This window comes from Nothoprocta perdicaria, unplaced genomic scaffold (assembly GCF_003342845.1).
Source record: "Nothoprocta perdicaria isolate Ctin4 unplaced genomic scaffold, notPer1 scaffold_94, whole genome shotgun sequence".
Classification (NCBI taxonomy): domain Eukaryota; kingdom Metazoa; phylum Chordata; class Aves; order Tinamiformes; family Tinamidae; genus Nothoprocta; species Nothoprocta perdicaria.
The window spans coordinates 1991615-2019609 of record NW_020456243.1 but is presented as its reverse complement, the minus strand read 5'-3'; the positions used below and the strand labels follow the sequence as shown (position 1 = coordinate 2019609).

Genomic DNA, 27995 nt, shown 5'->3' with positions numbered 1-27995 from the left:
AAAGAAAGAAAGAAAGAAAGAAAGAAAGAAAGAAAGAAAGAAAGAAAGAAAGAAAGAAAGAAAGAAAGAAAGAAAGAAAGAAAGAAAGAAAGAAAAGAAAAGAAAAAAACATTTTTATGGTTAATCTTTTAAATCATGGATTCCCAGATGTAAATGGTGTAATATTTATCCCAGGTGCTCATATTTGTGCTGCATTTAGCAAGGTAATTGGAAAAGCATGTTCTGTGAATAGGGGCAATAGGCACGCAGGYGGTGGGTTCTTCAGGGTGTAAGTAGCCTTTGGGGAGGTGAATGTGTTATATACAGTCAGTAGAAGAACAGTTTTCATAGTAAAAACCTTTAGAGTAAGGAGAGAAGTAACTGCTTATCCATGAAAGCTGCTTTTCAAAGCMTTCTGTGGTAGTTGTGTTTTTCAGTATGATTTGTAATCACATTGAGTCAGACTGCACTTCCTGAGCAGCACCTTAAAGTTTTGTGGACTGTTTTGTTACACAGGGAGCAAATAAACTATTGCTTCATCGCTGGAGAAAAACTAGTTCAGTTTATAGGACATCTTTTTTACCAAGACTGAGGAGGCTCAGCAGATGCTTTTATAGGCCCAATKGCAATCTACAGAAATAGTTTATAGCTGAGTGTTGAGTCCTATGAGAAAGGATTTTTTAGTGAAAAGTGAATCCAGACTTCTTTTTCTATACACACATGAGCTTTTTTTAATTGAGTTGTATAAATAAYGAACATTCATCCCTCAAGCATGTTATGTTACAGTAGTAGATCTCATTTCTTTCCAGTTTCATTACATTCTGCAGGTCAATGACTTTTCAATAACCAGCCACCCATAGTAGGGGAATATTCTTGGGCTTTTCTTATGGCTCTTTCTGCATGTTACTTGTCATGCAGAGTAGATGGGTAATTGTCATTCCTGAGGAACTGGTCACCTTCTTTAGCCATCTCTGTGCCTACCCCAACCAAGCAGTTGTGGAGCAGTGGGGTACTGTGGCTGACACCATGACTTTCTGATGTCAACAGATCTGCTTGAGGTTACACACCAACTTAGATTCAGCTGGTTGTAAGACTTTAGGTCTGGGAATTGCTAAAGGAAGTTCAGAGATGATTAGAACTTAAGGTTTTACCCTTAGTTTTCTTCTGGATGGTTTTGTAAATCTCCTAGGGTAGTAAAATGCTAGTATGAATAGGAATAAGAACAGGAATAGGAATAATATCAAGGGGGAAACTTTGCTTTAATGTATTGCACAGACTCACATTCTGTCCAAGTATAGGTCTTAAGCACCAGGAAATGGCAAAAAACACTCCAGACTGTATGTCAAGATTTCTTTACTTGGAGTGACTTGTAAGGTCTCAGACATTTACTTGCTGGAGACTCTGTGAGCAGGGTCTGCTTGTGTGGATTGACCATTTACCTTCAAGCTATGCTCGTCATGGTGGAGATGAGTTTGAGTGATGGCTCCAACCCATGCCAAAGGTAGTTGCCAGCTAGCACTGTTAAAATGRCTGTGCAGTCATTCAGTCTAGAATAACATGGACATGAGGCAGCATCCTCATGTCAAGCCTTAGCTATGCCATCTTAGAGGGCCACCAAACTCTGGTGGGATTTTGCATTTTTGACCCAAGACCCTTTGACGGTCATAGCAACTCTGTACAGAGGAGGACATTTTGGTTCTTCTGTCCATTGCATAGATGGGTCCAGGCCCTAAGAACAGGTTCCTCTCCCCTCTCTTTTGTGTTTTCACTAGCTGTAGTGATGAATCTAATTCAGTACTTGGAAGAAGGAAGKTAGTGTAAGCTCTAGTCAGCTCTCAACATAGCATCGTTTGAGAGAGGCTGAAGGACAGCAGTTGCATTGAGTAAACTGGGGCAGAGTACAACATGTGCTACAGGGAAGGCTGAAAAAGGACACAGCACCTGAACTTTACAGGGGATAAATAATGGGACAGAACTGTCTTGAGATGGGRCTTGCAGGAATAAATGCTTCCTAGAGCATGACATAAAATATTTGCAAGAGCTTTCAGAGAGCTTCAATCCAATTAACATGTCATAAGAAATTACCTCCTATCTGTCAGCCATTTTAAACTTATCTGCCATCTGTTAGAGAAACCTAGAATCTTTGGGTAAATGCTAATGAAGGAAAACAGCACTCTGTACCCTTGCTCTACATTTAGCTGGCCCCAGCCTCCTGGCATGAACGTCATGAGGACTTCCAACCCAAGGAGACACGAGCCTCTGCTTCACATCTCTCTCTCTCGCTCTGTGGGTAACTRCATCCACTCTCATCCCCACCTGGGTCCCCTCCAAGCCTGGACAGGTTTTGCTTTTAGACTTTCGCTTTTTGGGATTTTAAAGCTGAAATATGGACAGATTAAATGACGATCTCCCAGTCCTCTCCAGTGCCCCATCTCCCACACCACGCTCCTCAGCTTTCCCGTTGCACCTGCCCACTTGGCAAAGGTCAAAAGGGATTGTTAGAAATCATAACAATCCCTCCAAAGGCCTGAACCCAGCATATATACAAGGAAGAGAAGAGAAACAGAAGCCATCTTACAGAATCTGCATGGTAGGCAGAGAGCGGGTAGTTCCAGTATGTCCTGGGATGTAACTGGCCTTTGACCAGCCAGAAGCTTTGTGTTGATCAGTAGRGGACCTGAAGTTACAACACGTAAGGAAAAGTGCATATCCAATGAGATACTCCTCAAAACTACGAACACACAGGAGTTGAGTCCGTTAAGTGCATTTCCAGAGCACGTAACATCACTTGCTAGAGTACAGGGCAGGCACTGATCATTTTTCCTCAAGCATCTCTCAAACACTGAGAGGTGACTCCTTGCCCTGAAGAGCTGCCCATTCAGCAGCACCGATTGTTGGGAGATGGAGGGACTTGCCCAAGGGAATGGGTTAGGGATCTATGGATCTAATGGGTTATGGGTCTAACCCTTAGCAGCAGAGATAAGAGCAGAACTTGGGTCTTCCAAGTTGTGCCCTATTGAAGGAGATAGACTGTTTTCCTAGTCCTCTCATGGATTATGTGTTGCTATTTCTACAGTTTGTCTACAGCTTTTTGTAAATTCTTAGTAGACTTATTTTTATTACATTATGCTTTGGTCTGATGCTGAAGTTACATTTTGCTGTTTCAGTGTTATGCAGGAGAACAGGTTGAGTCTGCATGCAGACTGTCCAGGAGACTTCTAGGTTTGCGGGTCCAGCCTGTGAGTGGGTTGTGAGATGTGCGGGTGTCTGAAGYGCTGGGATTTCTGTTTTCCTCTCGCAGATTGTGGATGGCAAACTGTGGTTCCAGTTGGACTGTGGAAGCGGCCCAGGGATCCTGGGAATTTCTGGCCGGGCTGTAAATGACGGAAGTTGGCACTCGGTCTTCCTGGAGCTGAACCGCAATTTCACGAGCYTGTCCCTCGACGACAGCTACGTGGAGCGCCGCAAAGCCCCCCTCTATTTCCAGACCCTGAGCACGGATAGCTCTGTGTATTTTGGAGCCCAGGTCCAAGTGGACAACGTCCGGAGCCTGACGGACAAGAGAACAACACAGGTCTTGAGTGGCTTTCAGGGCTGCCTGGACTCTGTGGTCCTAAACAACAACGAGCTGCCRCTGCAGAACAAGCGCAGCAGCTTTGCAGAAGTGGTTGGCCTGACCGAATTAAAGCTTGGCTGTGTTCTCTACCCCGATGCCTGCGAGAGGCATCCGTGCCAGAACGGTGGGACCTGTACGAGCGTGCCATCTGGTGGTAAATATTTTGCATTACCTTATGTCTTTCACGTTTTTTTTCCCCCCCTACAACTTATTGTCAGCAATGCCCTTATGCAGCAACATGCTTGGGAAATCCTGTGGAYTCCCTAAAACGGAGAGATACTGCAACTTTATAAACACTGCATGCTCTGTAACAATGAAGCTGTGCACCTTCTCCTGACATTAGCTTTGRAGAAGGAAATGGATTTATTGGCTGCTAGTATAATTCCGGGTATATGGAAACCAAGAGAATTACAGTTCCCGTAATGCCTAGCTGGGTTTTCAGGATTGAGTTACAGCTCCAAAGGTTGCATGAAGATGGTGATCTCTACTGTCCGTCACAGGTGTAACAGCAGTGTGGCCTTGTGTGTTTCTGAAGCTGTCRCAAATAATTACTGAGCTGTCCACAAACACCTTGGTCCTTTGGGGAGTGAGTAATGTGATTACATGTCTGTGTGTAAAATAGCGAGTCCGTACCAGTACAAACCCCCCCAGAAGTRTATTTTAAAGCTTCCTTGAAGGTCAGAATGCCTCAAGATCCAGGTAATGCTACCCAAAGTTTAAAAGGCATTGATTTAAACAGTGCATATATCAGAGGTTCCTGTCCAGTGGTTACGTGGTGGGTATTGTGATTTGGCATTATTGATTTACTAGATATGATCAAGAGCACAGGTTGAAAGAACCGTAAGAATAGTCAGCATCTTAGCAGTGAAAAGCTCAAACTCAGGGTTTTCTGAGTTCCTACCAATCCCTCACCTAGACAGAGGTTTTCTATGCCCAACCTGCTTAGTCCTTCATTACTGGGGAATTTTTATGATGGTGCTGTTCACAGCAATCTCTTTCTAAACTTYAGGAACATCCTTAGCTTTAGGACGGCTTAGTCTTCAAGCCTGTAATCTGACCAAAACTGAATGTCTAGACCCACACATAAATTTCTTACATGAACTGCTATATAGCTGCCCTATATAGTAACAATTTGGATTTCCTCATGCTGAGATGTCTCAGCTAGCATCTCCTCTGGATTCTCTGTGTTTTTACGGGCTTCTCCTGTACCTTCTTTTCCTTTCCTTGTCTTACACACACGATTGATTTTGTGCATCCGGGACCTTTCCCTTAGGAAAACTCTAGCCAAGTTATAGTTTGTGGACTTTTTCAAACCTTCCTATTTTAGCTGAGAATAATGAAAAATAACACATATGTACACCTATATATGTGCACCAATAATAACACATAGCTGATACCTCCCTCCAAAAATTAAGCATTGCACGTCAGCAGAAGCTTGTTCTTAATGAAGGAGCTGGGTTGTGGCTTCTGCAGAGCCAAGGCCACAGTCCAACTGTTTCCARTGTTCTCCCAGCCTGTCTGAGCTTCCTGAGCATAGAGCAGAGGAACTGTCATTTCCAAGGGCAGCAGCAACCAGCCCACCAGGATGGGTTCCTGCCCTGCCTAGGAGGAACATGTGAGTTTTAGGTGTGATCACAGCTGCTGGGAGCCTGTTTCTCTCTGCTGCCGAAACCCTCTGCCTCCAAGCCACCACCACCAGTGCCAAGGACTCTCCTTTCGAGATCTCCTTTCAAGTTTGCCCTGCTCCAGATCCTGCTTGGTAAACGTTCTAGTTGACCAYGGCTGATGGCAAAATAGACAGAGGGAAGAAAAGGAAACGAGTGCTGCAAAAATACAAGGCAGGAGCCAAAGGAAGATAATCCCAAGGGAAAAGGATGCACTGGCCATTGAGAAAATTGCTAAAACAGATGATTTAAATTCTTCGGAAATAAGAGAGCGAGATGAATGTGGTGGTAATAAGGCTTTGATTCAGATTCCGTACTTAATAAATTAGGTTAAGCGTTCACCACGCTCGCAGCCTGGAAGTGCAGGAGCAGCTCCGTCTATTGATTTTGCTGGAGTCTATTTACAGTACTGCTCAGCAATCTCATGATGGGTAAATTGAAACCTTTCTAACAAATCACTTTACAGTGATCTTTTTCCCAGGGCCRTGTGCGTGCCGGTTGGAGCTGAGGGCAGCAGTGAGGTGGAGGAGACACTGGTGGCCCTAAACACCAGATCTGTTTCATTACTGCAGTGACACGCACGGTTCCGGTGTCGGCCTAACTTGCGGCCTGCAGCCTGGGCGCAGGATTTGTTAAACTCGCTTGCGGCACTGCCTCGGCGAGGGGGCCTCTGCCCTGCGGCGATATTCCAGCTGCCTGCCGTGAAAAAATGTTTGCTGTTTTTACTGCCTCAGCAGYGCATGTAAATAAAGGATAGTTATAATGCCATAATTCCAAAGCAGTGGGCCCTAAATATGCTTCGGTGGTTTTGTAAGCCGGCCCACTAGGAGAAGTCGTGGATATTTTTGTTTCCACCAGGCGAAGTAATTCTGCTGGTGTTTGTGTGTTCCGTGCATGAAAAGACCATGTAATTAAATCCCATGGAGAGGAGAGCCCCACAGCATTGCAAATGCTCGTTACAGAGCCACAAATTGCAGCATGCACTTAAGAAAGGCAGGATGTTGTACTTGCTGGCATAGATGTTAGCATCCTAGTTTGATCCAAAATTTAAAAAAATGAAGTAAATCTTCATTTTTTTTTAATCTTCATAAAGAAAACAGTATTTGAGGGCAGGGAGGAAAAGGAAGCATTCATAAACATACTGTGATAGCAAAGGCTCCTTTCCCAGGCTTAATGTCTTCAGCCTCATCAGAATCTCCTCACTCATATTTTCTATGATGTTTTTCTCCTATTAAAGTTATKGGAGAATAATGCTCATTTTCCTAAGCAATGGGTGTTTGACATAATAGCACAGTTTATTTTAATAAATTAAGTCTTGTAATTTGAATTTTGCAATTCAAGATTTCATACTRTTAGCATCCTTTTTCCATACAAAGTCCTATGGTACTTTACAAGAGAATTAAGAGAGAAGAGAGCTCAGACTTGTAGCTACCTTTAAAAGGAAACACTCAAAGAAAGATTGCCCAGCATTATAATATCAAAGAGGTGGTGGGCTACATGCCTGAATCCAAAGGGGCCTTGTCTGATTTGCATATAATTTGCATAAACTGGTCATGTAAAATACAGATCTCCAACTATATTCCTTTTGGTTTTGGTATCTTCCTTTCTGAATAGAAATATCTGTAAATATTACTGTCTTTCTCACACACACACAATATTACTAGGTAATATTCAAGTCCATCATTAACAAAAATGCCTCTCCTTACCTTTTACTTCACCATTCAGCTATGGGAATAGAGCCATATTACAGCCCTGCTTTTAGAAATGTTGCACGCTTTCACATGCGCTGAGTGTGCCCTCCTGCCATATGGATGTATTTGCTGCAACCTTGAATTTCCTRGCTCAGGAGCAGTGCTGTGGATGGGTGAGAGAGCTCGGTCTAGGTGGCAAAGGTGATGCCCAGAAACAGGAATCTACTGGGTCAGCTCAGGAGACCCCAGCAGCTGGCATGAGGGAAGTCACCACCAAATACTGCATGCTCATCTCTGACCAGGCTTCTGCTGTGTACGGATCTGGGCAGTTTTCTTGGAGACACTGGAAACCACATCCCTGAAATACAGGGCATATTTTCCACTTTTCTAGTTTCTYCTCTTAAATGTGGGTCAGTGAAGCCAATATATTTTTTCCTCAGAAACTGCTTTGCTCTTGGAATTGAAATTTCCTGATAAATTTCAACCACGTGTTTATAAAGGCTGGGTATGTTATAAGCTGCTGAATATGAGGTCTTAAAATGGGAAGTGTCACACAACTTTAATAATAGAATGGCATTACCAATTCTGCCAATAGTAAGTGTATGTTTATAGGCTTGAATAACAACATGAATAATCACAGCAATGGAAAGCTTTACTGTAATCAAATCTGAATACCACACAAAGCTTTTCAACCACAAAAAAAAAAGTGCTTTTAGACCTGCAATTATAAGTATAGTTACTTCCTTTTAATTTGATCAGTCCTACATACATCTGGATTTGATTGAAATAATGGCTTATATGAGTAGGCAATTTTATTTGAATATAAAGCATTTGAGCAGAAATATCTATCAAGCCAAGACAGGTAGGCAGAACATGAGAAGAGAAAGCTACTGTTTTCCCCACTACTCGTTCTTTGAAACCTTCCTCTTTTTTTCTTCCTCTTTTTTTTTCATCAACAAAGTTAAAATCCAAAGAGAGGAAAGAATTGCAGCTTAAACTGAGATGGTGATTTTAATCACCGAAACATGTTAGCAACATTCAGACATGGGTATTTTGAAAATTAGGTAGAACAATGTGTAGAGAAATACTGTGTATTAATGCCATAGCCATGGACCTGGATTTGAATATGTTCTTGCTCAGTCACACACACACAAGCAAAACAGCAAACATTACTCTTAATGTCCCAAATTTGCATGCCAGTGTTCATTTATAAAAGGTTTTAGAATTTTTTGTAAATTATGTTCTAGCTATATTTTTAGATAGGTGGATTTAATTTACTAGCTTCAAAGCAAATACAGCCCAGTCCTGCTGATAGTTTCATAGAAGGCATTGGTCTAATAAAACCAGGGTTACCAACTTTTCATACCAACTTTGTCATGAGACAATGGTCACATCTCTAAAGACAGGTWAGATAAATCTGAAGTGGCAGCAATCTGTATGGCTGACAAACAGACAGTTCTGGAATACCAGAACACCAGTGCTTTTCACCATGAGAGGTTCTGGTGAGCAAGACCAAGGTCAGGCCTGTTTTAGGTCTAGCTTCACAGCATGGAAAGGAACTACAGGGTGAGATCAAAYGCAAGAGCCAACGCTTGTACCAAATGAAATTCAGGCCCTCTTGCATGTGCTAAATTGAAACGGGAGCATACACATGTTCAGAAGAAGAACTGGCATCACTAAGGAGCAACCTCTTTGATAAAGCCAAGTAACACAGGAGGCTTTATCAAATAGGATAAAGAGGCATTGAGATGCTCAGGCTGGGAATTCTCCCAGCAAAGATGTTAGCTGCATTCCCTTTCCTGCTTGCCCTTTTTGTTAAATGCCAAACAAACATAGGTGTAAACAGGAAACCTATGTCATGTCCTCGTTTAAAGCACAGTACAGATTGAAATATCCTTTTTCTTCTTAACATTTTGTCTGACTGAAAAGGACACACTAGCAAGGCAGGGCTTGCTAGCCTAGGAACAGCCTGATGTCTGGAGCCTGTCCTTGCTCTTGATGCCCTCTGGGTAGTGCCTGTTGTRGCACGAGCAATCCTAGATAGCTGGAAAGAGATTTCCTTCTTCCCCTGCTGAGAAGAGAGGGACACATAATGTTTCTTTCAACTGTGCTGTCCGTGGCTGTGGAAAGTTTGCTTRTTATTCTTGTGCTAAAAGGAGGGGAGGAAACAAATAATATATTCTGTGGATATTAAGTTAAAAGGGCAATAAGCATTTTTTGTTAGATCTGGAATGCACTCCTGATCAAGAATATTTTTTCCAGATCACAGTCTTCCAGCATGTGTCTGTGTTCCACCAGGAGATCCTTACATTGACTTCAGTCAAAAATGTACACTTTCGTAAACAAGCTTTTCATGTTGTTTTTTGTTTGTACGCTACCCTGTTGAGCTCTGATCCGTACAAAACAATCAGTTTCTCCTCTTAGTATAAAATGTTCACGTAAGTTAGTACACCTTTAATAATGAGTAACAACAATAATGAATAAATCCACCTTTTTGTAATGAGTCAAAAGAGTTTTTTYGATTTTTTTGTGCTAAACAGTCTTTCTCAGGTTGACCGCAGTGAAAAAAATATGACAATGAATGAGAACCCAGAATTGGAATTAATGTGATTGAAGCAAGTGGAAGAAGTGAAAATGTAGGTGATGTTTTAATAGTGATTGGCAATTAGTAATTTAGATGCAGGATTTTTTAAGTCACTGAAAATAACTTAGTTTAAAATATCATTTAACAAACAAAAAAATATCAATTCTGTCATCATATACAGCAAAAGTGCATTTAAGAATAAAACAGTTTTATGTTTGAATTGAATATTTTCGTTTCACTAAACTCAGAGAGACCATAAAATTATATATAAAAACATTACTCTAAATTTTTGAACTATAGATGTCACTGTTCAGTCATAAAATGGAACACTGAAGCTTTACTTACTCATCCTGTGATTTCCTCCTACATTATTTCTAGATCAGGGACTTTTCCAGCTTATAATAAGTCTTCCRTAGGGATGGCTTCAAAATACAATGGCCAGTGCATTCTCAATTTTCCAATGCTTCAGTCTCAGGTCTCCATCTCTCCAGAAGGTTATTCTCATTAGCCGAATGAAATACATACAAGAGCCCAAAAAATAATCCCATCCTGCTGATGCAGACCAAACGTGCTATGGGAATTCCCAAAGTGGTATTGTTTCTYTTCATTAACTCTGAAACCTTGAAAACAACAGTGCTTCTATCTTCCTCTTTAGAGTAGAGCAACAAAACACCATGATATTTGAGTATCTATTTCATTTATCTTAAATTAAATGGGATTGGACTCTTGACTGAATAAGCCAGTAAGTCTGGTTCCAAGTATGTTCTCTAGAGCCTGTCCTCATCAAAGAATTCATTTAGAATAATGGAACAAGGGGAGTTGAACCAGATGATAGGACATAAAAGATGTGGCAGCCCTCATGCAGAATTGGTTTTGCCTCGTGCACCCACTGGGCTTTTCCAAATTGTTTCTGTGAAATTCTCTTCCTCAAAACTGTGCCTTAAATTCCTGGCTTCCTTCCTAGAACAGTGTCTTTTAAAATGCCTATYTCTAACTTGTACATGGCTTCAGATGAATAGATATCATTTTTTTTTAAAGCATGTATGTTTATCACCAATGGAGTGGTATTTCATCTACATCACCTTATCTCCAAAATTCTAACACAAAATGCGTTGCATTGAGCCATTTCAGCTCTAATCTCAGCAGTATTAATTGCAGGAAGTTTTCTTGTTCAMGTTGCTTAATACAACGTTTTCATTAAGCTGTTTTGATATGTTAACACCATACCTAGGTTTGAACCTTGCCTACAAGTTCTCATGTCTGTTTGGAGCATTTAGATTACAGATTTCTGGGAAGACTTAGCTAGCTCAATATCTCTAATCCAGGAGACTTTCTCCTCCCAGGAACTGCCTGAGCCACATTTTCGTTTTATCCCCAACTACATGGCCCTTGCTCTCTTGGAGTGAAAAAGGACTGGGATTTAAATGTCTAATTCACAATCCAAAGCGGTGCGCTGTTTCACTGTATATCTTTATGACCTTAAATAAAGTTTTTATTAAAGTTTTTTTGCCATATGAAATCATGAAGAGAGTTAAAAAATGTCATTTAGTAGTTGGAGAAGAGAACTGATCATTTCAGAATCTGTTTCTGACTGTTATTGCTGCTCTGCAGGCAAAAAGTATGGAAACAGGACCATGATCCCACAAGGTCCCTCTCTACTTGAGCAGAGTTGTATCTGATTTATTCCAGCTTGTGATTAATCAGTTTTCTAATAGCAAACACTGCAGCTAATCAGCTCTGATTAGAGATGGCATTGACGAGTTCAGCTACCCTTATGAAGCTCATAGCTCATGTCTGGATGATGCCTTTTATGAAAGTGTGAAGTATCATTGTCAAGTGTTTTATTATTGCTGTCACATTCCTACTGTGCTCTCCTTGTAAAAGGCAGATGCAGAAATGCATTTGCTCCTGAGTGAAGCCCCAGGAGAAGTGCAGGCTGCTCTTCTCAGCAAATGTGGTCTTTCTGGGGGCCAAGGGGAAAGCAGGAAGTATATCCTTAATTTAGAATATTTCTTGCAACTGAACTCTTGGTTTGCAGTGATTCCTCTGGTCCTTCGTTGTAAACAAGAGCTTCAATTGTCCAGACATCCGATTTATTTCTCTCTGTGTTCCTCACCTACTAGGCTATCAGTGCGACTGTCTCTCCCAGTTCACTGGAAGAAACTGTGAGTCAGAGATTACAGCCTGCTTCCCAAATCCCTGTCGAAAYGGAGGGTCATGTGATCCCATCGGCAACGCTTTCATTTGCAACTGCAAAAACGGCCTGACGGGCGTAACGTAAGTAAGCCCCACCACATGGTGATGGAGGGTGTAGCCGAGGTGATAGGGCATTGGGTACCCAAATACTAATATTTGTTTAGCAAAAAGGCAGTCAAAATTATTTAGTCACCTTAGGCTTGCCATAAAAGCTGAATTTATTACATTCACTTTTTAAAAATCCTGACCTTCATCATATATGCAGTGTAGAAACAAAAAAATCCCCTCACCCGCACTTCGGCATTTTCCTTTTTCTCGTGTGGCTTGTTTCATTTTTTCATTGTTTCAGTTTTTGTTTTTATTTTTTGTTTTATTTTTGTCACCTGTTCAATTTTCTGTCTGTYTGAAGTTATTCTTACTAATTTTTAATACTTCTCTAATATTTGCTCATTTTAGGTTCGGCTCTAAGCAATTTTACATATTCATTATTTCCACCTCTTCTCTCAAATTAGTACTCTWTTTTTTACCTATATTTAGTTTCCCTGCTATTCTCTCCCTGAATCTTCCTAATATTTTGTACTGAATCCCATGGGACAGTTCCAGAAAAGTATAAAAATGCTGCATTCTGTGAGCAGCATTAAGAATCAAGAAGCTAGATYCTATCAGATGCTTTAAACTCTTAGGTCCATCTTGATATTTCCATTTTATTGAGTTAGAAAGCCATGGAGTGCTTTTTTATCTGTAGAAAAATATAAATGCCATAAAATAAGATAATATTAATACAGCCATTTGCTAAATACTGTCAAGGTGTTGACTGTAGTGGTGCCCCTTGGCAACCCAAGTCATCACATGCAAGCTGGGCTGTTGCTAAGTATTCTTCAAGATCCACGTTCTCCTTTCGTTCTTTCAAGGTGCGAGGAAGATATCAAYGAGTGTGAGAGAGAAGAATGTGAAAACGGTGGCTCCTGTGTCAACATCTTTGGTTCCTTTCTGTGCAACTGCACTCCTGGCTACGTGGGGCAGTACTGCGGCCTTCGGCCTGTGGTGGTACCCAATATACAGGCTGGACATTCATACGTCGGCAAGGAGGAGCTAATAGGCATAGCCGTGGTCCTGTTTGTCATATTTGTGCTGATTGTCCTCTTCATCATTTTCCGCAAGAAAGTGTTCAGGAAGAACTATTCACGCAACAATATCACCCTGGTGCAGGATCCGGCTACTGCCGCCCTGCTCAACAAGAGTAACGGCATCCAATTCAAGAACATCAGGAACAGTGGAGACAGCAGAAACATCTACCAGGAGGTTGGGCCTCCACAGGTTCCCGTGAGGCCCATGGCCTATACTCCGTGCTTTCAAAGTGACTCGCGGAATAACCTGGACAAGATAGTGGATGGCCTTGGGGTGGAGCACCAGGAGATGACGACGTTTCATCCCGAGTCCCCTCGGATACTGACGGCAAGGCGGGGTGTCGTGGTGTGTAGCGTAGCTCCAAACTTGCCCGCTGTGTCTCCCTGCCGCTCAGACTGTGACTCCATCAGGAAAAGCACATGGGACGCCGGGACAGAAAGTAAGTAGTGCCGCTCACTTTTCTCGCTCTTTCCTGCTGTAGGTAAGTGCCGTTTTTTGGATGTGGCAGTTGCAGTAGCGCAGGAGTAGCAGAATGAATCAGAAAATGTTCTCTGACAAATGCCCTGCGAGTATGATGGAGAACATTTAATGCACTAAGCTGAAGAGTGACGTACTTTTCAAAAAGAAATGATTATGGTTTGAAATGCTATATTTAACACTAGGCATACAAGTGCTCTACTTAATATGCATCTAAATATGACTAAACATAATACTTGTCTTGCTCCTTCAGAAAGCAGGTATGCTTCTTCAAGTGATAAAATGCAAGCATCTTTCCTTGGAAAAAAAAAAGAAAAAAAAAGGTTTAATTTTTCACTACAAGCTCTGTTGTCATTGCACAGTTAGTCTCCCAAGGAAGTTCAAAATCCTAAAAATTTTTGCAAGAAGCAGTTCTGTTTTGCAGGAGCTCTACTGCACTATCAAATATTTTGTGTTATTTCCAGTGTCTCTGTAAAGGAGCAGGGAATCATGCACTACTTAGTGGATCACCTTTTCAGTCCTTTGCATTCCTGTCTTCATTCAGTATCAGAAAGATTACAAAACTTCTGATTCTCACAGTTAACACATTTGTGCTGTGTTTCTCCAGCCTAGTATCATAGCAAAACCACCATTCCTCAACAAGCTGTAGGAAAACTTGACATATTCTGTCACTTCAGGAAATACCTGTTCACAGGGTCAAAGTCAAGGTCCTGCATTATCTGTCTTCAAAAGTCAAGACAGGTCATATGGGCTGGAATTTTTTCCGCATACATCCAATTCCATTGCCTGCTTAAACTAGAACTGTCACGTAATAGCCTACGACCAAGAATTTTTATATTCCCATTTTTTTTCGGACAATATGATCTGAGGAATAGAGAGAGGAATCTGAAACTACCTTATAACTATGTCTTGACATGCGTATTTTCATCAAAGGCAACACCCCGGCAAAGAGCTTCTAGCATAAATCAGGGATAATTATCATTTCTCCAGGTTGTATTCCTTGTAGTGGTGGAGCTTTACCTTTGTTGACTGAAAGAATAAGTCTACAAAGCTCCATGTGTGTTCTGTTCTGTATTYTGTTGGGTGTTTCTGCCACAGATAACGCTAGTATCTAAAAAAAAAACATTCTGTACAATATGAGGATGTACCCCAGAGACTGACCTCAGCTGTCAAGAAGTGGGAAGCAGTGCAGCTTCATTACTGCAGCACTCATTCCRTTTAGCAGGTACCCTGTTTCTCAGCAGGAGCTAATCAACCATTACCATGTGGAGGTGCCTCGTGCTGGTTAGAAATACCTGCAGACAGCAGGTGCAGAGCTGAACTTGTGTGCATAGCCTGTTTGCAGCACCTGAGCTTGGCCAGCTGTAATTAGCTCAGGTATCTCAGTGCTTATTATGAAGGATAACTTTTTGTTCCTTATTATCACTCACAGAATGTGTGATTGAATGTACTTATTTTTGTGTGTTTAATCACATGAGAATTGTCCAGAATGAATGTTCTTGATGAAAAGTAATGTAAGTTAATCTGCTGTTTGTCAGCAGCAGAGCCATTACAATCTGATCCAAGGATCACTGATGTGATTTCAAAGATGCCCAATAACTTCTCCAAGCTTTGWATGAGCTTTTAATGAGATTCTCAAATTAGGAAATAAACAGTAAAGATAAATGTGACTGTGATCTCTTGTATAAGATGTTTATACCACAGTGTTTAAGTCTTCATTTTCTTTGCTGCTGAGACAACATGGCGTGGAAAAAGCAATATTGAATACAGATTTTGTTTCCTTGATTATGGTGGTGTGAACCACTTGAAAAACTATTTGGGCTTCAGATGCTTCAAAAGTCTTAAGTATTTCCATCAGCTGCCTTCTTAACCAATAGGTCATTTCTTCTGTCTGAAGGAACTAATTCTGTTCTGACCTAAAAAAAAGGCTGCTTGGTGGCAACATTTAAAAGGCTCCATGGTATAAATAGGCAAATGTGCATACCTATAGAGTACTGTTCTGCTTTGTTTTCGCTGTCAATGAAGGTAAAGGGGTTGATGACGCTGAAGAAGTGACCTGTTTTGCAGGAAGCAATAAGGGCAGCAACTCCGAAGTACAGTCCCTCAGCTCCTTCCAGTCGGATTCGGGTGATGACAATGGTAAGAGATGCTTTCATCTTATGCTGGGGACAAAGGGATTGAACTCTTTTTCTAGTACTATTAAAAAAATATAGGAAATATCTAGAAAACCCTTTAATAACAGTGGAAGTTAGAAAGTCCCGGGTTTGAACTCTGCTTGTGGCCTTTTTTTTTTTTTTTTACTTTTATGATTGTAATTAGAATCTTTATGTTTGCAGCTGTTGTATCACTTCTAAGCTGGATAGTGAATTAGAGGTGTGATATAGCAGGGTCTCTTTGCCAGCGTGCAAATTGACTAATAGGGAACATGCTTAACTGTAGGATTGCTACCATTTTCCCTCCTGAACAGGATGACTTTCATGTTTTACTGGTCAGTGCAACAGGGATTTCTGTGCAGCGTGCCAGGTCTCCTTCATGGGCCCAGCAAAACTCTGCTAGTGCTCCACGTGCWGCAGTGAGCAATCTTTCTTTGGTGACTTGGCCTCTTCCTGGTAATCACAGCTGAACAAAGAAGAGAGCACCCTTAAATTCCTGCTTGGAGAATATTAGTTGCCTTCTGAAAAGTCCTAAATCGTTATCTCAGTGGGTTATTATAGGCAGAGCCAGATGCAGCCTGAATGAGACCTGCTAAGTCAGATGAAACATTTGCTCCTAAGGCCCGTGGATCAGTGGATCAAAGAGAGGAAAAGGGAGAATGTTTCTGCCTGGGAGGAATGATGAACGTCAGGGAAGCCTCATTCAGATACACAGAAAAAGATTATAAGTGCAATTTATTTGTGATAATCTTCAACACCAGTTAATGAACTGTCTGGAGACTCAGTTGCACAGTCRTGACATGCAGCTCTTCCCTCCTACTCTTAAATGTTGGGAAAAGCCCTTAAACTGAAGAGCACTTGCAGTTCCTTTTGGTTTAGCTATGGCCTTTTTCCATCACGAATGTCATGAGTGTTTTTGTCAWGCTTCTCGATGCTTTTCAGACACTTTTCCCTGAAGAAAAAGAAGAAAAAAAGAAGATAGTATTGTTGATACTATAATAATTCCTCAGATTATTTATTTATTGAACACATTGTTACTTTTGGTGTCTCCCAAATAGTAATTGGACTTTTCAAGTGTGGGATCCTGCCTCCATTTAAGTCAGTGCCATAGTACCCTCCAAAGCTGAATTAGCCTTTCTGCGCCCATTCATATTTTGTGAAAGTTGCATTTAAAATATGGCCTTTAAAGATAAGAATTCTAGTTCAGGGTGTAAACAAATCAATGCTCATGTGTCTTCAGAGTGAATGAGGGAGAGGACTTAAATCATGCAAGTCATTTTGCAGAGGTCAGTGACSGGCAGCATGCTCTAGCTTTCTTGCACTGGCAGAGGAATGGGAGAGGATTTGCAGTAGAAGAGCCTAAAATACAAATACAGATGACAGCAAATGTGTACACAGTAACATGAATATAGGGGCTAGAAGATTCTGCTTTTGGAGCCACAGATTCTTCCTGTCATCTAGTTCATCTAGTTAGTACTAAGAGGTTGTCAGTGAAACTGCAACAAATGCAATTTGTTCTTCAGGGAGATAAAAAAGGATGCTCCTTCTTCACACTTTTTCTTCTAGAGTTGAGACAAMTTTTTCCGGGTGCTTATTTGGCCGGACAGGGAGGACACGCAGGCTCGTGTCATGTTTCTGAAGAAATTTTTGTTGAGGCAATGTGGTAAAGCCACAGTTCTGACTCTTGCACCATAGAAGCAATGGGATCTGCTGGAGCTGTGAACTGCTCGTGTCAACATGTCGCTTGGAGTGGAGGGGCTGTGACACAAGTGTCCAGGTCACTGCAGAGTGATGGCACCAGTTTTCTGCCCCAGAGCAGTGTGGGGTTTGTGCCACACTGTGCCACCTTTCAGTTTTGAGCCAACTCTTGGCTGCCATGAGGATACTACACTGGCCCTGGCTTCCATGACCTTTAGTTTCTCACTGTCCTTGCCTATAGCTCCAAGATCCTTGTAGAAACATTGCTTCCCCTTCTCACATTACCCTTTTTGTCATTGGCTGGCCCTCTCATTAGCAGAGGAGCAAACCTGGGTGGTGGCTTCTTTGTTTCCAGCTCCTTCCACCCTGTCTCACTCAGACCAGCAGGGAAACCAGCACTGTGGCCTTCCTGCTGAAGTGGGGACCAACACTCCTCTTGTGGCTCCATTCCCAGCTGCACAGACATGGCGTCTCTCATTTTTGCACAATGTTTATATGCATTAGCCACTGTAAGTCTCCTTTGCTTATACAATTACCAGTGCCACTGATGGCATAAGCATGGCATAAACATATAAACATGCTCGTCACGGCACTAGAATATAGTTTCTTTGTCTTATCAAGGCTCTTTTTGGCAAGCATTCACAAGGACCGAGGAAATTTGATGAGATACTTGGTCTCTTGCCCAAAATTTAACAGAGTCTTCAATATGTTCAGTGTATTTGAATGATGCTATTACTAGTTAACTTATTTTCTGTGGCCTCTAGGTCTATTGACTTTGTGACACCAAAAATATCTCTGACTCAGCATTTCCAGTCCCAACCTCAGCCTGCTCCAAAGCTGTCAGTTTTCTCAGAGCAATTAAAGAGAGGGGGGACAGTTGGGTTCGGTGTCTACCAAACACAGTGAGAGCTTCCCCACTGTTTGGAGTGGGTTCTGTCTCGAGTTCTCGAGTGTCAGAGTGTCAACTGGTGCAAACTGCAGGTCACTGAGAAGGTGACACCTTGTAGCCATGCTTGGCTCTGCTTGGTAAAATGATTGCATTTTTTATATTAGCAGTTTCAAGGGAAAAGTGTATTTTGTTAAAACAGTTGCAAGGTACAGGGCATCTGCGAATGTATTCTGTCAAATGCAGAACAAATTTTGAACAAAGCCTACTTGACTGTGTCCTTTTAATTATATAGTACTGCTTAAAATCCCAGAGGCATTATACTGAACAGCACATACAGTAAATAAGTAAAACATTCCTGTTAGGAAGTAGTTTAAGCTGAGGGCTTTGCACCATTTGAGATTTTGTGATGGTTTAAAAGATAATGATCCCTTGGAGCACATGGCACTGCCTCCGGAGACCTTTAAGCAAGAATGAATTAGAAATTAGTGTCAGGTAGACAAGATACTGCTGTGGTTAATTGAATCAGCTGGCCAGTCTGTTTGAATTTATGAGGTGATATACATCATCCCATATGCCGTTTTGGAAATGCTGCTTTGGAATTTATCACCATTCTGAAAATGTATGGGATTATCTGAAATGAAATGTCCTGCAACCCACTGCATAAATCATAAATTGGTTGGCAGCCTTTTTTTTCATTCAATGTCACTTCTGTCTGTTTGAATTTATTATGGTAACGTATGATCCATGTTTTAAATACTAACCTGAAGCTGTCCTTCCCCTCCCTTTATTTTCTGCTTTCCCTCCCATGCAAGCTTCCATAGTGACTGTCATACAGCTTGTCAACAATGTAGTTGACAGTATAGAAAATGAAGGTATTTAAATTTTTTTTCCTTATTGTTATGCAACAATGCTTCCTGTTCTCATTGTGAAACATCCCAGCAGAACCTCACTAATCTACACTGACCAGCAAAACCATGGCGGGTGATTGAGATTTGCAGATCAGCATGTTCATCAGCAAACTCAAGAACACAAGAGTGATGTGACTTTGGGTATTTGGAGGTGGTAGAAAAGGAGCCGAGGGCTTCATCCTCCTCTGTTCAAGTCTGCGTTTTGCTTGCTTATTTCCATTGCCTTCAGAGAAAACAGGATTCAGTTCATAATGCAGCCAAATCATTGGGATTATGCTGTTTGTGGAGGCCGGGAAGCTGAAGAAGATGCAGGAAGGCTGTAAAGAATCCCAGGCGGCAGGAAAGCTGGATTATAAACTCTTATGTGGAGAGGTGCGAAGTCGTGTTAGGCAGGTAGCCAGTGTGCCCTAGGTCACACAGTGTCAGATAGGACATGTAAAGACACAACCCTGAGGATGTCACATGGTGAGGCAGYTTGGCTGCATTGCCCTGACCATTGGGAAGGACCATCACAGTTGAGTCCAGTGGCCCAATGCTCAGTCCTGCCGCTGACTGCCCAGGGAACCTCAGGCAGATTGTAACCTCAGGCAAGCAGACCGGTCTCTCTGTCTGTAAATGAGGAATATCACTGTTTTCCTCTTTTGCAAAACATTTTGCCATGTACTGATAAAATGTGATCTTTCAAAGCTGAACATTACTTTTATTTATTTATGCTTTACCCTGGGGAAAGTCAGTTCATTATAAACTCATGTGATTCATGAGTTCCAAAATTTAACGTCTTTAACAAAGTTAAGTCAGCTTTGAAAACTGCAGCCAGCCCAACCTGAATAATGCTAAAAGATGAAGTTATCATAACCAAGGAAGTTATTTCTGTGAAATAACTGATTTTTCTCTTGAGGTATTCTCACGCTGGTTTTGGAAAGCGCATTTAGTCTTAATTAAAGGTGACATTTGAATATTTGTCTGTGGCACTTTTGCTTACTGAAATGTAAAAATGACCCAGTTTTGGCAGTCCCATAGAAAGTTAGCCAAGGCTAACAGCACTTAAAAAAATAAGAAAATAAAACACTGAAAAGAAAGCATTACCATAAATGGTCGTACCTTCCTACAGAAAGGCCACCAAATTTTTGAGCAGGAGTTTCAAGAGGTTTTGCTCACTCTTGAAATCTTTGTGAGACCTGTGAATCTTAGATGTTCTGCACCAGAGCTGATGAGAGCAGTGAATTTTGTTAGACACACGGGAATTCAGGGTGCATCAGTGGCAGAAATGTTGCTCTGAAGCCGCAGGAGGGAAGGGTCTGAGCAGCGGGATGAGGGTCTGAGCAGCGGGATGAGGGTCTGAGCAGCGGGATGAGGGGCTGGGCAGCGGGATGAGGGGCTGGGCAGCGGGATGAGGGGCTGGGCAGCAGGATGAGGGCTCCTTCCCACAGGAGCCGCAGGTTGTGCAAGTCAGCAGATCCGTGAGGTTCTATGGGATGGCGAAACGACGCAGCTCGGAGGTACCTGACACAAGCACGGATTGGAAGACAGCCAAATCCACTTGAAAGAAAGAGAAAGAAAGAGAAGGGAAATGGGGTTAGGGCCGGTTCAGACAGAGCTGCTAAGCCTGCAGTAGCCTCAACCCTCCTCACGCCAGGCTAACACAGAGCGGTTAGGAAGCTTCTTTCTAGCTAATGAATAAATCACGTCACCCGTGCACTATGTAGTGATAAGCAAGGGCAAGAGTGGTATTCATCGCCAGAGGCCTGGAGAATTGTCCTCTCTCACCATTTATGTCATCCCCACTTTAGACTAATGCCCGAGAGGACTATTCCCCAACCAAACCACCTGCAACAACGCGGTCTCGAGGCTTTGCCCAGTGACTTCTTGCATGAAGCCCAATAACCTGTGGCTGCACAAGAGCATCTCATGTAGAAACCGCTGCAGCTTACTCTTCCCCTCCTGTTCACACGAATCCTCTCTCCTYGCGCTCTCCCCTGCGCCTGTGCCCTCTCCATGCTGGAATGCCTCGCTCCCCACCAGCTAGCATGGCCGTGCAGGCGGCGGGCGGGTTGGGGACTGGGGGCCGCTGTAGCTGACAGCCCCATTAAATGGCTTTGTATTCTATTCTATTCAGGTTCTTATACCGTGCCCATCACCATGGTATCTGAGCCCAGGTGGGCCCAGATTTGTTTGAACCGGCCCTGAGAATGGTAGATTCTTATTTTTCTGTTTCAAAGTGAACAAGTGAGAGAGAAATGTACTTTGCAATTAAAAGCCTTGCAGAGGGCAGATAGCCCATTCTGTGTTAAGAAGCCCAGCTCTAATGTAATTTCATATCTGTTCAATGAGGGTAAACAATTAAGATCCGATAGAGAAGGAATATAATACACGACATAACCATTTCTTTTATGTATGTCTGTTTTTGACGGGGCAAGCTTATCTTGTACGTTAAAATAAAGAGCAATTAAAACTACTAAAAATGACACTGAGCCCACTGTACGTTAGAAATATGCATGCATTTTGTATTCTSATCTGTAAGATAGCGTGCTGGTAGCCAGCTCCGAGTTACCAGTTTTTACTTTTCACTTTGTGTCTGACAGTGTCTGTAATGGATCAAGGACAGAACTACAACAGAGGTGACTTTTCTTAGATGCATTCTGCCCCTTGGTCTGTGCTGGGGTGGGGAGGGCACTGGTTAATCTTTTTTTCACTTTGATCTGCTTCACGTGTCCTGTTTGGTTTGAGTTCTGTTGTGTTCGAATGCTGCATGGGTATGGCCAGCCACGTGTTTTTTCTTTCAGGATCCAGCTGTCTGTGTCTCAGTCTATCAGATTGTTTGTTTATACACTTCCTCTCCTGAAACAAAGTCATTGGAGGTGGAAGGGAAGATTTAGTGCAATATCATAAGCATGCAGCCTTCATTCGTGTAATTTTTTCATTTAAGTGTAGAAAGCGTTAATTCAAAGATTTTTATCATTTTGATTTCATAGCCTCATAATTTCTAATACAAACTAGTAGCATCCTACGTTAGGAAGTACCTTAGAGTGGTTGTGTTTTGTTTCTTTGCTTGTTTGCATTAGTATAATCCATTTTGTTCCTCTCTCCTGCCCCTCTGGTCAGAGCATGGCTGACCTGTGTCCATGGCCTGTGGCGCATGCGGGGACGTAAACGCGTTACGAGGATTTGCAGGTCGCTCTTTAGCCAGTGCATGCAAGGCAGCTTGTGTCCGTCAGAGGCTGCAGCCTAACAACTTGCTGCGCTTCTCTCCCGCTGCAGCGTATCACTGGGATACCTCCGACTGGATGCCGAGYGCGCGTTTATCCGACATTGAGGAAGTGCCCCATTTCGAGACAGCCGATGGAGGCTCCGCTCACCACGGCAGTACCAGGGAGCTGGAATCAGATTACTACCTTGGTGGCTACGACATCGATAGCGACTACCCTCCCCCTCACGAAGAGGAGTTTTTAAGCCAGGACCAGTTACCACCTCCTCTTCCCGAGGATTTTGCGGACCAGTACGACACCCTTCCGCCCTCGCAGCCGGTCTCAATGGCCAGCACACTCAGCCCCGACTGCCGGCGACGGCCGCACTTCCACCCTAGCCAGTACCTCCCTCCTCATCAGTTCCCCAACGAGACAGACACTGCAGGGTCTCAGGCTGGGAATGAGTTTAGTACTTCTTTTGCTGTTGGCCCAAGCCAGAACACAGAAAACGCTGGTGCAGGTAAGATGCCCTTATCCTTGCACAACTCTCTAGATGCCTCCTCCTCTGACGTCTCAGCCAGCTGCGGCTTTGATGACTCCGAAGTAGCCATGAGTGACTATGAAAGTGTGGAGGAACTCAACCTAGAAAATGTTCACATTCCATTTCTGGAGACCCAGCATCAGACACAAGTGTAAAGGAAACTCCCTTCTTCTTCCTCCTCTTCTTTTGATTTCTTTTTCGTCATCTGGTCCAATTAATAGTATAAATATTGAGAAGAAATTTTGCTGAAGATGTGTCTATATATATTGGGCAAGGCAAAAACACACTATAACCCACTATTAACTTGTTTGGAAATGATACTGTATGTGCAGACACAATGAGATCAATTGTATTGTGTTACACATCACAAAATTGTTCCAGGCAATCTGGAGAGTGTGTACCCTCTATTTATTAGCAAGAGTAAAGCAGAGCTTATGAGGCAGGGGGTGGAAAAAATCTCATTGCTAGATAATTTTTTCATTATGTCGTCTTCCCCCAGGGTCTGGGTGTTTTTTGGTATTGTATTATTAAAAGTGTTACAGTGTTATAATCTCCCCACAGTATTAATGAACTGGTAYGGATCATTCCAAGACACATTGTTGCATGAAATTTTATGTCAGCAAAAGAGTGAAAAGTAAGTGATTGCTGAGGCTGCTTTGTACAACAGTTCTGATGGCTTAAAAAAAAAGCAATTAATGTTGATGTGTTGAAGACAAGCTACCAGTCATTTGTTCATAAATACACACCTATAGTTTTTGTTATATAGCATTTCATTATAACTTGCATGCATATAGAGAGGCATATATGCAGTGTATATTGACACCAAGTTGCCCTACTTTGGGTGCCATTTTTTAAAATATCAGATATGTGACAGATTTCACCATCTGAAAATATCAGATCTTGACTCACTAGTTGTCTAATTCTACCCCTAGCTATGTTTTTGTGACTTCCCTTGACTTCTGTATGCAGTGTGAATATACACCTGATAGCAGTCTGGAAATCTARGTATCTACAAAGTGCTGCTGATGATTTGACATTTCTTGCTTGGGCAATAGCCTTTTTAGCAGCAGTCGTGCTACAATTATTGCAGTGAAATTAGTTGTAATTAAGTTGCATATAATGGTGCTATAATTTCACATTTTTAGTTTACCATCATTTGGCAAATGGCCATCCCCACTATTTTATGGGATCACTTCTCAGCTGCTGTAAACTGTCTCAGTTAGTGGAACGACAGGGATGGACTGTAGCCAAATATCTGGCCCTAGATTTTCAGCTGGAGCTAAGTGTGATATTGAAATACAAGACTTCCATTCGATGTTTTAAAGCAGAATATACATACTCTTAGCTTAATGCTATGAAAATGTTTTTACCACTACCATTTTGTTGCATCTCTGTATCTAACACAGTGAGTGTGAGTCTGGAGCATGCATTACTGCTGGGGTTTCATCCATTCTTCCCATGCCATATTTCAGTCATTTTGATAAACTATTGGTAGGYTGAAGCATTGTTACAGATGAACAGATATATCAACAGGTTTCCCATGCCAGTTTCCATATCCTGTCTCTTGGTGAAGTGTCTTAACTGAATAGTTTCAGCGGTTGTATTCTAGGCAATGTATTCTTAACTGAATTGATTTTTACGCCAAATTAAATTGTGGGCCATTTTGTGACATACAGGAACTGTTTATTCAAAATCATTCCAAACAAAAAGAAATTAACAATAGAATGTAATTTAAACAATTGCAGCTTGTAACACTTTTAATAAAACAGGATCTCTAAAATTCATGGAGTAAATGTGCTATGTTGCTGCTTCCCTCCAGTACCTCATGTATCAGAGCAAGGTTGGTGTAGACCTTTTCTTTGGGTTCATGCAGCAGTTCTTCATTAGAAAACAGCTCATTTTTCAGAGGTACATGAATAAATTGAGCAAACTTTTAGAAAAGCCATGTACTGCACATACAAGTATTACCAAGTACTTGTCGGTTCCTGTTCATTGAATTTCTGAATGTCACTTGGTCTTCTCAAAGTTAACGTGCTTCTGTCACGGTGGTATATTCTGAATGTGCTAGTGGTACATTTCAACTCCTTTTCATTGCTTTCTCCCCGTGTTTTCAAGGGGAAAAAAATGGAAATTTCCATCGTGATTGCAAGGAACTGAGGGATTTGTTTAAAATGAAGCCATGAAATGCTTTGGCAAGTGTTGAGGAGCAGATAGAGGATGACTTGCATTGCTCATGATGCTTGTGTTGCTGGAAAGCAAGTGCAAGAACTAGACTGATGCCTGTTCAAGAGCAAGAAACATTCGAGTTTCAAAAATATAGCTGCAAGTTTAGGTGCTGTGCAGTAATTTTAAAGCTGGTATCACTTTCTGAGAATGTAATAATCTTTCTTAGCATCCAGCTGCAGTATTTGTGGAGCTTGTTCCTAGTCAATTTTGGTGTGATACATTTAAAACTATTATGCAACTAGTTCTATTTTAGCCCCCGATCAAGTGTACTTGTCATCTTGGTAGCAAGCCAGAGACACTGATATCAAACCTTTACTTGGACATATCAGAAGTGTCACAAAGGGAAACATCATTGGGAGCCTAGCAATTGTCATACAAAACAATGTTTTTTACTAAGCTTGTTGCCTCAGTAATATCTTGTTGGTAAAAATAGTGAGTTTTACTAGTAAAAGATGCATAAATACAATGTATAATTTTTTTTTCTCTTTTGATACTGTTGCCATTTCATTTCACTGAACACCTACTTATTAAAGTGCTGTTGGGAAGGGTCACCCAGTTTAGCCTTCTCTGCCCCCCCTATGACTTCTATACCTCAGTATCTTCTCCTCTCCAAATCGAACATGCCCAGTCTCATCTCTGCATCTCCAAGCAGATGCCCCTCCTTGTGTGTTACCACTTCTGTGGCCTTTGGGGTTCCCTTCTGCTCTTTTGGATAAAGTGGCGAACCTGGATGCAGATCCCAAGGTGAAATACTTCCTAGGGAGTAAGATTTTCATGTTCTCTCATTCTCTCATTAATCCAAGCAACTGTCTTCTTTTCCTTTGTAGTTGCTGCTGCACATGGATGAGYCCTAGTCTTTTAACCTGTGCAGTTACAACATAATCACAACGTGATGTGAATATATTAGGGTTCACATTGCTTCATCCAGTATCTGTCGCCTGGTGGTGATTTTTATATAGCTGCTGCTGTCTTTCCTAGAGCCACGACTTTGTTAGAGCCTCTCCTGACATATCTGCTGCCTGTTGGGCCTTAATTGTACATGTCTGTATTTCTGTTCATGTTCTGTAGATGGCCCCACTGCACAGAACTTCCCTTCAGAGTCATCTGTAGGAGAGGTTCCCTAGGCAAAAGTACAGCTTAGCAGCTGATAAATATCCCTTGGAGTTGCTAGAGACTTTGGCTTTTGTAAAGAAGCAAGGAGAGAAAGAAGCAATTTGCTAAAATGCATGTTTGTATCAAAGYCCACTCAGTTTGCAAGGTGTGAGTGTCCAGCTGAAAGAGGGTGCAAGCTCCCCGTGTTTTGGCTCGGGTTAAGGGTGCCATGTGCACATGGCACCAGCTCTCTCAGTAATTCTGGCAATGGAAAGCGCCTTCGAAGACTGACCACGCAATTTGTGCTGCCACGGCTGCATTAAGTGCCCTCGTGCAAAAGGAAAGATTAGACTTACCAACTTTTCTTATCCAAACTTTTTCTATCCTAATTATTCTGCATTTACATTATAAATATCCTAAAAAAAAAAAAAAAAAATTCTCCAAGATACTGGATATAAAGGTTGGTTGTCCAGATCAAGTGTCTTTTGCAGAGCAAAGGACCAAAGGTGATACCATGATACAGCATCACTTCCTTCCCATAGGGCCGAATGGACAGCCCCTCCAGGAGACAACTGTAAAGTGGCCTTCTGAGGACTCTCCTGTAGGACACAGCATATGAGGGTGACCAGGAGGATGTAGCACTGCAGGGACTCCTAACAGTGCTATGATATCCATCCAGCCCAGAAAGATTCCTATAACTGATCCTGAGATGTCCTGTGGATTTCTGAAGCCTATAGAGCAATGCAAAGCGGGAGGGAGTCAAAGACTTCTCAGAGCCACTGTATTAATGCCAAAAGTAGCGTGCTCCACCTCTGAAGTGGACTCTTATCCTTTGTATGTTCCATAGACAGGTCAAATTTTGGTCCTCAGATTTTTATTTTTCTAAATTCCCTTGCATGGTCTGACTTAGTGCTAGCCTACTCTTTTGGTGCCCTCGCTAATGAGAAGCTCAGACTAAATACAACACTGAGGAAATGYATACCACTGATATGCTGGTCATTAAGAAGGAAGCAGCCTGTTGTCTCTGGAAGTCCTGCAGATAGTCAGCAATGAGAAGATGAATTGTTGCTCTCATCATAAATTCCACTGTAAAGAGAAAGGTGAAGAAAGAGTAAGGGAAGATATTTTCAGAGCACAGATTTGCTGCACACCAGGAGTCTGAAAAAACTCGCTGATGTAAATGATATGGCAATTCCTTATAGCCATTAATTAACAAGTACAGGAGAACACTGAAGGAGCCCTGGACCAATTCTGCTTGATTTGTTTGGAAAGGTAGCATCCGTCCTAATGGAGAAYAACAGCAGGTCGAAACCAGCTGTGGAAGTACATCTGCGCTTTGTTGGAATTTTGGAACTATTAACTGAGTAATCATGGACATTTCAAGGTTTCCAAAGAGAGAGCTACAACTTCAGGTTCATTGTGTGATACAAGGTCTGTGGAAAACTGTTCTTTTTGCCTGTTTGCATCTCTATTTTTGTCAATACACCAGTGATTTGAGCCCTAGAAATTGAGGGTATTGCCCATTATCCATTGCCTTTAGTCTGCATTTCATAAACTTRACTTTCAACATCCACTTGAGCATTCAGTTAGTAAATCCAAAGGAGCATTCAGTTAGTAAATGAGATGCATCATAAGGGGGTGGGCAGATGGGGAGGAAATGAAATAAAATTCATTTCTTTATTTAATAATGAAAAGCAATAATTACAAATATGTCGTATTACACAAAGGCCATAAGTAATCTTTACCAGTGTTAAGAGTGCACTTGAACTGTGTTGTGGAAAGAGATTGGAGCCCTCAGAACTGTAGCRTTCTTCTGTCCTAGGAATACCTGAATTGCTCTTATTTAACAATCAGATGAGCACGTACTGTCACTTTTCAGGAAGTGACAAAAGTGTTTAGGAATGAAAGTAGTTCTCTTTAAAGCACTGTATCAGAAAGATTGTCTTGTAAATTTTACCTGTTGCAAGC

General features: G+C 41.9%; 1 protein-coding gene across 2 annotated transcripts in view; it reads left to right on the top strand.

Annotated features, from left to right (window-relative positions):
* FAT3 (FAT atypical cadherin 3) overlaps positions 1 to 27880 on the top strand; it is a 324123-nt gene extending 296243 nt beyond the window's left edge. Inside the window, exons 22-28 of one of the 2 annotated variants that reach the window (XM_026052963.1) lie at positions 3281 to 3749; positions 11658 to 11811; positions 12642 to 13297; positions 15361 to 15474; positions 18888 to 18947; positions 21566 to 21601; positions 22242 to 27880. In XM_026052963.1, coding sequence (XP_025908748.1) covers positions 3281 to 3749; positions 11658 to 11811; positions 12642 to 13297; positions 15361 to 15474; positions 18888 to 18947; positions 21566 to 21601; positions 22242 to 22864 — 2112 coding nt within the window. In that variant the 3' untranslated portion in view covers positions 22865 to 27880. The remainder of the gene's footprint in view (positions 1 to 3280; positions 3750 to 11657; positions 11812 to 12641; positions 13298 to 15360; positions 15475 to 18887; positions 18948 to 21565; positions 21602 to 22241) is intronic. The other variant, XM_026052964.1, reaches the window with a different exon arrangement.
* Positions 27881 to 27995: the final 115 nt, after the last annotated feature.